Source organism: Lepidochelys olivacea (assembly GCF_965140295.1).
Source record: "Lepidochelys olivacea isolate rLepOli2 genome assembly, chromosome: 24".
Classification (NCBI taxonomy): Eukaryota; Metazoa; Chordata; order Testudines; family Cheloniidae; genus Lepidochelys; species Lepidochelys olivacea.
In genome coordinates, this window is record NC_140434.1 from 6,849,818 (window position 1) to 6,861,989 (window position 12,172).

The 12,172-nt window shown below is 43.6% G+C and overlaps 1 protein-coding gene across 1 annotated transcript; it reads right to left on the minus strand.

The window, feature by feature from the left end:
• Positions 1-5,190: 5,190 nt before the first annotated feature.
• LOC311512731 (uncharacterized protein) lies at positions 5,191-10,775 on the minus strand. Its single transcript, XM_084614071.1, has 5 exons — positions 10,710-10,775; positions 9,002-9,313; positions 6,092-6,205; positions 5,956-6,005; positions 5,191-5,299 (listed from the first exon to the last, which is right to left on the minus strand). Exons 1-5 carry the CDS (start codon positions 10,756-10,758, stop codon positions 5,252-5,254), a joined length of 573 nt encoding a protein of 190 aa, XP_084470197.1. The 5' UTR covers positions 10,759-10,775; the 3' UTR covers positions 5,191-5,251.
• Positions 10,776-12,172: the final 1,397 nt, after the last annotated feature.

Consider the following 12,172-nt stretch of genomic DNA (forward strand, 5'->3'; position numbering starts at 1 on the left):
ATTGGGGCACAAGTACCTAAATTATTTAGGAGTCTAAGCCTCATTTTCAAAAGTGATTGAGGTATGGACAGGTGTAGACAGTGCTTTGTCAGGGGGAGACGCTCTCCCGCCCACAAAGCTACACTGCCTCGTTTGGGGGGGTCATATTTTGTCGGCAGGAGAGTAGACTGTAAGGTGTGCAGTAAGGGCACTGACTTTCAATGGTATCTAGGCTCAGAAGAACTAGATTTCAAGGTATTTAGTTGCTTAAAGATGCAGCTAGGTGCCTAGGGATCTTCTGAAAATCAATGGGAGTTAGGCACCTAAGTCACTTGGGCATACATGAAAGACTGTTTCCCCCCGTCACACTTAAGTGATACAGATTCTTTTTACCCTTCCTCTTCCCCTGTAAACGTCTATTAAAAGCCAAGACAAAGACAAAGTTACTGTGATAGTTTTGATTGATTTCATTTCTACATTATGTTTTATGAAAACAAATTGAAACCGGTCTTAAAAAACAACAGGCTGCAGGACAAAGAGCCGTGTTTGCTGCAAAGGGCCAGTCGTTTTAAAATAGATCAGAACTGGCTCCTCGGAAAGTTGCACTTGCTGCTGTGGTCAGTTTCAGCCCACTTATTTTGACGCTTTTGTTTTGTTTGTTCAGCTAGCACAGTGCTTGGGCTGTTTGCTTTTTCAGTTCTCTCTTCCTGCTTTTGGTTACTAAGGAAGTGTAAATTGCTCCCCGCGATTCATCTGTAGCCAGTGGCTGCTTAGAGTAAAACTGAAGCAGAAGAATCCATGAAATAACTGCAGAAACTGGAATTTACTGTTCAGCAATGTGAAACAAACTAAACGTTGTGGCACAAACCAGAGACATTGAGAAATTGTATCAGTTACTAAATATCCATTATGCAGCGTGGCTTTGTAGATAGAGCACTGGTTGGTGACTTGGGTTCTAGTCTCAGCTCAGCTGCTGGGTAATCTTGGGTAATTCATTGTGCCTCTCCGTGCCTCAGTTTCCCCATCTGTAAAATGGGGATAGCATTACTCACCTCCTTTGTAAAGCACATGGGGATCTTCTCATGATGAGTTTAGAATTATTATTAGGAATAAGGAGCTAAACAACATGCACAGGTATCAAAGCCACACCAATCAGGGGATTAATCATGGTATATTGTGCTGCATGAAGTATTTGCAGTACCCCCAGGATGGCCCTTACTGCCCCTCAAACTCTGGGCTAACAAGACCAGATCCTGTGTTCCTTGTGCATCCAGCACTATTCCACTTGAATCAATGGGAAGTTGGGGTGTGCTAGAATGCTGGATCAGAAACAGTACAGTTTGGAGGCAGGTGACAAAGGTTGAGCCGTTCTGGACTCTGGAAATCCAGCCACAGGGATTTCCTGGTCTCATTTCTCAAGTGAGTCATACTGTGAGCATTCAGGATTCCTTTAAAGACCTCTGAGGGCCAGATTCTCAAGTAGCGTAAATCAGCGTCAGTTCATTGGCTTCAGTGGAGCTGAGAATCTGGTCCCAAATTACTGCTCACTATCATGTTGTCAACAAGTAAGGTGCAGTGGTGGATAAATTACTGAGGCAACAGGGAGATAAATTACCCCCTAAAAGCCATTTCTCAAGTGTTCATCACCCCTGGTTTGGGCCACACTTTCAGAAGAGCCCAGCTCCCATTTAAGGCATTTCTACATTGCAGCGGGGAGAGTAGCTGACCAAGCTAGCGCACTGAAAGACAGCAGTGTGGCCACGGTAGCTACCCTCCTGAATGCAATTATAGGACTCCTCGTTGGTTTTGCTGACCTCCTGGACACGTTCTTGCACAGCTGGCCTGAGCCACCAAGCTTGCTGCTGTGGCCACTCTGCTATTTTCACCACACTAGTTCGAGCAGAGCTAGCGCATGCCTGTCTACCCGGGCTGGGAACTACCCTTAACCGCCTAAATAAGGGCCAGGTGTTTACAAGTTCTTGGAGCATTAGATGCTCATTGGATGCTGATCTCCTGTGAATCCATCTGGGTGCTGAGCCCTGTTGAAAATTGTGCCATTAGTTAGATGTCTAAGTAGGAGCTGGGCTCTTTAAAAATCTGGCCCCAGTTGTGGGGGCTGATCCCTTGAGAAAATCATTTGCGATAGGCAGCAGGTACAATGCTATAAATTGCCCCTTTAACCCGAGTTGCATGCAGTAGTCTCAAAACTAGGTTGACTGGGCAACAAAATGGCAGATGAAATTCAATGTTGATAAATGCAAAATAATGCACATTGGAAAACATAATCCCAAATGAACATATAAAATGATGGGATCTAAATTAGCTGTTAGCACTCCAGAAAGAGATCTTGGAATCATTGTAGATAACTCTCTGAAAAATATCCACTCCAGATGCAGTGGCAGTCAAAAAAGCCAACAGAATGTTGGACATCATTAAGAAAGGGATAGATAAGACAGAAAATATCATATTGCCTCGATATAAATCCCATGATATGTGCACATCTTGAATACTGTGTGCAGATGTGGTCACCCCCTCTCAGAAAAGATATATATGAATTGGAAAAGGTTCAGAAAAAGGCAACAAAAATTATTAGGGGTATGGAATGGCTTCTGTATGAGAAGAGATTAATAAGACTGGGACTTTTCAGCTTGAAAAAGAGGCGACTAAGTGGGGGGGATATGATTGAGGTCTATAAAATCATGACTGGTTCAGAGAAAGTAAACAAGGAAGTGTTATTTACTCCTTCTCACAACACAAGAACTAGGGGGTACCAAATGAAATTAAGAGACAGTAGGTTTAAAACAAACAAAAGGAAGTATTTCTTCACACAACGCACAGTCAACCTGTGGAACCCCTTGCCAGAGGATGTTGTGAAGGCCAAGACTATAACAGGGTTCAAAAAAGAACTAGATAAGTTCACGGAGGATAGGTCCATCAATGGCTATTAGTCAGGATGGGCAGGGATGGTGTCCCTAACCTGTTTGCCAGAAGCTGGGAATGGGCGACAGGGAAATGATCACTTGATGATTACCTATTCTGTTCATTCCCTCTGGGGTACCTGGCATTGGTCACTGTCAGAAGACAGGATACTGGGCTAGATGGACCTTTGGTCTGACGAAGTATGGCTCTTCTTATGTTCTTACTTCAGAAAGTCCAGCTACCTGCTGTCTCTGCACTAGGCGTTGTTCTGTGTTGAACTATCTCTTTCATATTCTACATTGTGCTACGTCCTGGTGGTTTTCTTGTTATTCTGAATCGTTACACTATATCCTAGCAGCAGCCCTATTAATAGTTGGGCTCATTTCTCACAAAATCACAAAAACTGAAAACAGCTCTACCAGTTCCTTCTCTCTGTCCCTATTGAACATTTATTCCTTCCCACATAACGCAGCAGCTCTTCCATAGAGAAGAGTGCTGTATTCAGCCAGGCTCAGTGCTTGGAACTGCTGTTGCCTCTGATGGCTGAACACACTATCTCTATCACTCATCATTTGCGTTATCGCACAGGGCAAACTTCTGCCTCAAATAAGCAGATGAAACTCCCCTGGGAATCTCTGGGCAAATTCCGCTGGGATGTAACCAGTGATGTAAATGACACGGCAGAGGCCTGGGTAGCCCATCAGTTGTAAACGCACAACTCTCATTGAAGTGGTAGGATAATCTGGCTCTGGGTATAAATAAATTGGTGAGAAAACGGCTGTAAGTGGTGACAAAAAACTTTAATTTAATTTAATTCTCTGGGTCTTCAAAACCAGTGACTTTAGGATGCAGGCAGTTCCGATGCCCCTGTAGTTCTGCCAAGGCTGGATTTGCCCTTTTCTGTCTGTTCTGGAAATTGAGTAAAAGAGTAAAAGCAGCTGACTCAGAGGAGTCAGTGGGTGCATTTAAAAACTGTCTGAGTTCTAAGCTCATTTTTTCAGCAAGGTCCTGAACTTTTAAAGCAAGATTCCCAATTTGGTGTCTGTGCTAATGATGTGCGCTGTTTGCACAGAGGGACTGTAAATAAAGCTTAACAATCTGTTTGAAAATGAACCTGACAGTTCTGTCCAGCTCTATCAAAGTCTGGCTATTTGACCTGGCATGGAAGCATCTGATGTTACTCAATTTTGTCTAACCATTTGTGCCCTACCTGCCTTGGTCTAAAATCCCTTTAGATTGCCACCTTCACATCGGGTCAGTGTTTGGATGGGAAACTTCCTCTAGTACAGGATGTAGTGTCATCTGCTATGTCCTATCACCCTGCATCAGCCCCAAATGCCCATCCTGGTGAGGATATGGGGCATTCACAACTTCTAGGCTAGTGGGGGGAATGAGGTTGAGAAGGGGCCAGTTAAGAGGATAGGCCACAGCTGAGGGGAATTAGGTGGCCTAAGTAACCTGTGAAGGATGCTGGAGCCCAGCTGAGCAGGAGCACACGGGGCTGGTATAAAGCCAGGAAGCTAGCAGCAGAGAAGCAGTGTAGTGAGGAAGGCTGTAGTCATTCTCTGGGTATTAGAGGGGGAAAGGAGGAAACCCAGTGGCAGAGAAGCCCTGGGCATCCAAACCCTGAAGCAAGGGTCCACCAAGGAGGGTGGTGCAGCAACAGAGACAAAGATGGAAAAGGCTAAGGGAAGACCCTAACAAATTTGGAGGTTGCAGGTTTTGCCTGCTGATTTGAGGGTCCCTGAGTTGGAACCAGGAGTAGAGGACTGGCCCGGGTTCCCCTACCAGCCACAGGGGAAGTGTCACAGTCAGGGCAGTGGGCTTGGAGACTCCCTGAGACAATTTGTCCTGTGGGACTTTGATACCCTGGCAGGGGGAAAACACCCAGTGACCTGGCCAAGGCCTGAAGAGGGAGCAGCCAAGCCAAGAAGAGGAAAGGGGCAGAGTCCCAGAGAGCGAGTGGGGCTGTGGCAAGAATGAGATGACAGAAGGGGGCATCGGAGCCGGAAGTAGGTTATCCCACGAGCAGCCAGGAGGAGGAACCCTAGGGGTGAGTGAACCCTGTGACAAGGTGGGGGAAGTGACATGTTTGAGATGAGATGTAAACCCAGTGCCCCACGAACCTGCAGGCACATCGCTAATGACCCCATGTGGCTTTTTTGCAAGAATGGAGATGTCAGCCCAGAATATGGGCTCAGAGAAGTGAGCATGGAAATGGTTGTATTTCAAGGAAACTCACATCACATCATAGCACATTACAGACATGAGACTTTCTGTATTTCTCTGTTTCTCTTTTCATTCTTTTCTCTTGTTTTACAAAATATAAACCACTTTTGTGAGACTACATCAGTCACCGAGCAGCGTTTCTGTTGTTGTACGGCAGAGTCGCATATTCCGTCTGAAATAGAACAAGGAAAAAGCCAATATAATTAGTAATTCTTTGCATTAGAGCAGCACTTAGAAGCCCCAGTGGAGACTGAGGACCTGTTGTGCTGGGCTTTCTGCACACATGCAAAGAGATAATCCCTACCCTGAAGGGTTTATTGTCAAGATACACAAGGACACAAAGTGGGGGAGGGGAGACAGAAGCACCATGAGCTAAAGTGACTTGGCGACGGTTGCCCAGCAGGTCAGTGGCTGGACCAGGAAAAAAAAATCCTGACTCCCAGTCCAATATCCTCTGCTAGCCCACACTGCCGCCCATACGGTAATATGCCTAATGAGAATCTACCATCTCATGCATTTAATTAACTGTCCTTCCAGAATGCCATAGCCAGACAAGATGGGTGAGTTGTTCCTTTCCAATAATAAGAAAGGAACAATAAATAAAGAGAAAGAAAGAAATAATAAGTTGTTCCTTTCCAGCAGTTGTTCCTTTCCAATAAACCTACACAACACTTCCACTAGCAGGGTAGAGAGGAATAAATTCAAATAAGACTTCAGGAGGCAATGTGTAGATACTGGGGTAGGAAATTGGCCAGGGCGCTGTCTCTAGCCACCTGTTGTTAATACTGTACCTTTCTGATGTGCCAAAAGCTAAAAAAAGCTGTGTACCTGTGGGATCTGCCTCATAGGTGTTGGATTCCCTCTTTGCACAGCTCTCCCTGGTGGATGAAACAGACAAAGGGACAGTTATAAGGATGTGTGATGAGTGGTTGCTTTTCTGCAGACAGAATTATGACTGAGTTACCTCTGATGGAGCATTTTCTCCGGAGCAGGATCAACAGCTGGATCAGGAGAAGGATGAAAATACAGGGCAGCTCAGTGTAGAACACAATCCTACAGTCTCCAGTGTCTTGTCTCTCTGCAAAGTATAGAAAACTCCCATCAAAACAAATGGGCCCTGATCTGTACCTCCCACATAACATCATGGGCAAAGGGAGGTCCTTTCCCCAAAGCTCCACACACATTACTCTGTGCTCTGTAGCATTTTGCCCTTCTGTATGTGCAAAGGACAGGGTAAAGAGGCTGTGCAAAATGATGTGCCATGGGTATTCTGTTTCTCCTCTCTCCCTTCCTCCCTCAATAATTCCTCTAATGGGTGGCTCTTTGAGCTTCCTGGTCAGATTCCAGGTGGTTCCTTTTTTCCCCAGCACAGGTTTGTGGCACATACCGAGGCAATTAGGAAATTAAATGGCCATTCAGCAGGCTGGGCACACCCGTCTGTGTCACCTGGAATTTGTTTGGTGGTTGAAGGGCTCGACTACACTTAAAAACTTTGCCACTGGAACATTTCTGGCATAACTCCTCCTGGCTCAGGAACAGAAATAAGCTGTGCTGGTGTAAGGCACCTTTATCTCGGTATAACTGCGTCCACACTAAGGCTTTTACTGGCATAGCCGTGTTGGCATGGGTGCCCTCTAGCTCCCCCTTGGCCGCTCCAGGATAGTTCCCTACGTTCTATTCACTAGTGCTTTGTCCAGTCCTATTTATGGGGGCTTCCTCCCCTGCCTCTGGGCATCTGTTCCATTACTGGTTAGATTTCACTGTCAGGAAGCTATTCCTGACATTCATCCTGCTGTTCCCTTTGTTGATTTCCTTCCTGCTGCTCCTAATTATTCTCCTTTGGCTCACCCCAAGTGACCCTTCTGTATCCTTGCTGTGATCACATGGAGCGGGAGGTTCAAGCTGCTTCACCAGAGGGATGTTGATTAATCACAGTTTACTCACACGATTAACTCAAAACAATTGTGATTAAAAAAATTAATCGCAATTAATTGCAGTTTTAATTGCACTGTTAAACAATAGAATACCAATGGAAATTTATTAAATATTTTAAATATTTTTCTACATTTTCAAATATACTGATTTCAATTATAACACAATACAAGGTGTGCAGTACTCACTCATATAATTTTTATTATAAATAGTTGCACTGTAAAAATGATGAGACACTATTTTTCAATTAATGTCATACAAGTACTGTAGTGTAATCTCTTTATTGTGAAAGTGCAACTTACAAATATAGGGGTTTTTTTGTTACATAACTGCACTCAAAACCAAAACAATGTAAAACTTTAGAGCCTACAAGTCCACTCAGTCCTACTTCTTGTTTAGCTAATCGCTAAGACAAACAAGTTATTTTACATTTACAGGAGATACTGCTGCCCGCTTCTTATTTACAACATCACCTGAAAGTGAGAACGCATTCGCATGGCACTGTTGTAGCCAGCATTGCAAGGTATTTATGTGCCGGATATGCTAAAGAGTCGTATGCCCCTTCATGCTTCAGACACTATTCCAGAGGACATGCTTTCATGCTGATGATGCTCGTTAAAAAAATAATGCATTAATTAAATTTGTGTCTCATATCCTTGTCGGGGGAGGGAGAATTGTATGTCTCCTGCTCTGTTTTACCCGCATTCTGCCATATATTTCCTGTAGTAGCAGTCTCGGATGATGACCCAGCACACATTGTTCATTTTAAGAACACTTTCACTGCAGATTTGAGAAAACAAAAGAAGGTACCAATGTGAGATTTCTAAAGATAGCTACAGCACTCGATCCAAGGTTTAAGAATCTGAAGTGCCTTCCAACATCTGAGAGGGATGAGGTGTAGAGCATCCTTTCAGAAGTCTTAAAAAAAGTAACACTCTGATGTGGAAACTACAGAACCCGAACTACCAAAAAAGAAAGTCAACCTTGTGCTGGTGGCATCTGACTCAGATGATGAAAATGAACATGTGTTGGTCCACACTGCTTTGGATTGTTATCGAGTCGAACCCATCATCAGCATGGACGCATGTCCTCTGGAATGGTGGTTGAAGCATGAAGGGACATCTGAATCTCTAGTGGATTTGGGACATAAATATCTGCAACAGCAGCTACAGCAGTGCCATGCGAACGCCTGTTCTCACTTTCAGGTGACATTGTAAACAAAAAACAGGAAGCATTATCTCCTGTAAATGTAAACAAACTTGTTTGTCTGGACCATTGACTGAACAAGAAGTAGGGCTGAGTGGGCTTGTAGGCTCTAAAGTTTTACATTGTTTGGTTGTTGAATGCAGTTATTTTTGTACATAATTCTACCGTTGTAAGTTCAACTTTCATGATAAAGAGATTGCACTAGAGTACTTGTATGAGGGGAATTGAAAAATACTATTTCTTTTGGGGTTTTTACAGTGCAAATATTTGTAATAAAAAATAAATATGAAGTGAGCACTGTACACTTTGCATTCTGTGCTGCAACTGAAATCAATATATTTGAAAATGTAGAAAACATCCACAAATATTTAAATAATTGGTGTTCTATTATTGTTTAGCAACACGATTATTTGCGATTAATTTTTTTAATCGCTTGACAGCTAAACCAGAAACCCATTTCTTACCACCGAGCATCAAAAAAAAAAAAGGCTTTCAGAAGGGCTGGGGGTGGGAAAGGTGGGTGATGGGGGAAGTGACTGTAACTGCCCCACAACTCAAGCACCCTCTCAATGCTTACCAAAACCTCTCCTCACTCCCATTAGATATCATTCACCTGAGCCACCCCATCTGATTCTCTCTATTCCTCCAGCCTGCAGTCGATGTCACTGACCCACGGTGAGGGATGTAGCATAAATGCCCAGGTAGGTAGGTTAGAGTGGATGATACAATACTGGACCTGTTTCCATGGAGACTGTAGCATTGATGCTTCTCCCCGTGCTGCTCTCCTTGGCTGTACAAGTGCAGATCGTCTCCTGGTTCCACGTCTCAGAAGGGATTCTCATTAGGCTCCAAACACTAAAGACCCCATTCCTGTCTATGGCTCCAGCATCCATCTGACCTTCAGACACCTCCTCACCCATGCCCCAGAGAACTGCACTCCAGGGAGGAGTGAAATCAGAGAGCAGGCAAAGCAGAGGAATGACAGGGGGGAGCTCAGCATCCTCCGGGGCTGAGGGCACCAGAATGGAAAGTCTTGGCTCGGAGGCATCTAAAAGAGAGTTGAGTCACCGAAAATAGAGATTTGGAAAGATCTGTTAGTGGTAGCTCAGCTAGTCCATACCCAGCTCCTGCTCCTGCCCCTACCCCAGTCAGTGCAGATGTTTTAAATATCTAATGCTTTGTCTATTCCACTTTTCAATGTCTTATACTCCAGGGCATCCACCTTGAGAGACTCCACTGATCTATCGCTGCTCAGAAGTTTGTCCTAATATGATCTTTGTGGATTATTTACTGAGTGCCGACAGCATGTTCGGTTCAGTATGAAATTCAAAGGAAGAGCTGGTCAGTCTGGTGGTGAGGACACCAGACTGGGAGTCAGGAGGCCTGAGATCCATTCCCAGCTCCGTCTCTGACTTGCTGTGTGACCTCGGAGATGAGTTCACTTCCCGACTCAATGCCTCAGTTTCCCCAACTGTAAACTTAGTGAAATGATACATAGTCACCTTTGCAAGCTGTTTTGAGATCTAGTTGTGAAAATCCTGATAGAGGAACCATTCTTACTTACACTTAATTGTCAGGCTAAATTTTCCTATTACGTTCATCCTATTAGTGTAAGTTACAGCCTCTATTAGTGCCTGTAATAATTCCTTGCCTTCCTTTTTATTTTGCACTCTTTGGTCTATTTGCACATAGTGTGGATCAAAACTATATAGATATTATTCTTTATAATTGAATTATTCTGTGCAATTCATGCTGAGCTGCTGGAGACAATGAATAGTTCCCTGTATGAACAGGTGGGCGCAATCATTTAATAAAGCTTGGTGGATGCCTGGAAAAGACCTTGAGTAAAATTAAAGTCGTATAAGGTTAGGAGGGCAGCTGAAACATACCCCGTGTTCTAGGCTCAGGCAGTTTCTGCAGGAATCATCACAAGTATGAATATCAAATCTGAATACTAATGTAACATCCCACCCCAGAAGGCAGGGAAATAACACCTAGCACTGATATGGTGCTTTTTATCCATAGATCTCAAAGTGCTTTTACACAGGAGAGTCATTATCCCCATTACACAGATGAGGAATCTGAGATGCAGAGAAATTAAAGGACATTTTCCAAAATGTCCCTGATTTTCAAAAGCTAGGTTTTAACTGGAGCATTTTAAAAATCTGGTAATTTCTTTGGTCACTGAAACGGGAACTGTTGGGTGCTGACTTCTTTTGAAAATCTTGCCTCGGTGCCCAGTGATTAAGGAACAGAGCCCAGGTCTCCTGATTTCCACCCCAATGCCCTGGCTTACTGCCTGGACCATATTGCCTCTTTGCACAAATACCAATAGCTTAGAGCTGAAATAGGGAAGATTGGTCACAATCTTGCTAAAAAAGAGGATGATTTTTTCACATCTCCTAGCATTGGGATATCATTGTTCTGGGCCATTAGAAACTCACCTGTGACAATTAGTCTGGTCCCATTCCCGAAGTTGGGCTGTAGATACATAAAGGAAACGAGGCCACAGTAATAAACCCCTGAGTCATCTCTTTGTACATTACGGATAATTAGAGAAAACGTGTTTGCCGCAGTGTTCACTTCACTTGAGTATTTTCCATCTGACGATGCAAACTCAGAACTCCGGTAAATCCACTGGAAACTTCCACTCTGTTCCTTGTACCACATTACACTCACTTCATCTTCTAATGTTTTACAGTGCAGCTGTGCAGTGTCCCCAGATTTCAGCCAAACCTGGGCTGGGCTTTGCAGGATTTGTATCTCTTTTTCCGAGACAGTCACTATACAGGGGAAGAAAGACATGTGTTAATACAGTGAGCACTGGACAAGCCTGGGCTTTTGCAATATGCTATATAGAGCAGAGGGTCCAAGAATAACAAAAAGCACATATTTGTTAAAGATTTATTTAAATTTTTCTCTATTTCTAGCCATGTATTTTGTTAGGATTCATGTAGCCTGTGTGGGAATTAATGCAACATAACAACAGAAATCAACCTCAGAGTTCAGACTTCCAGTGCCCTGCCCTAAACCCCAGACTACAAATGCCCACTCATGCTTACCCAAATCAATGATAAAAGACCTTCCTTTGACTAAATTTTACATGGGAGAGTCATTTATTAACTTAGCCATTTGTGTTTCAAATTCTATTTTTGATCATTCTGCAGAAAAATACGTCAGCCTGTGTGTAATACATCAGCATAGGAAAAAAAAATAGATCCAGGACATTATCCAGAACCAGAAACTATTTTCAAGGGGTTTGTGCCTGGTATTCTGATTGTTTTAAAACAGAATATTTCCTCACCTCTGAAGATTCCAGTTGATGAACTGAAAGATGTGAATATCTCTCTCCCAAGTTGATGTTAGCATCTCGGAATTGCAGAAGATCCTTGTGCAGAAAGTTAATTTTTTTTAATGTGGTAGAAAACAAGCGTGAAATAAATCAGGCTAAAATACTTACTTTGCAGGTAGATTAGAATCATCCCAACTGTCTGGTGGGACATCTTGTGCCTTTCTTCAGTAATGAATAGGTGATGCTGTGAGACAGACAGATGCCTGCTAGATAATGGATCTCTTGATGAAAGACTCTGTCACGTGGAGAGGAAAATGTTCTATTTCCTCTTGTAGATCTGTGGGGCAACATGCATGACAGAAAAGGAGGGCCAGGACGTACTGAGAACCCCGTTCAAAATCTTACTCTGAGAGCCAGCAGAGCAAACCGGGGGAAGAATGTTCCTTTGCTTCCAAAATCTATTAAAGAAGAAATTCAAGTTTAGACTGGGTAACAGCATGGTATGTGTGTCTAGTGGGCAATCTGCTGTGTTCTGATTGGATGTCCATAACAAGACTCTCTTCTGACTGCAATTCTGTGTTTCACGGGTGATTAAGGTCAGATGGGATTAGCATC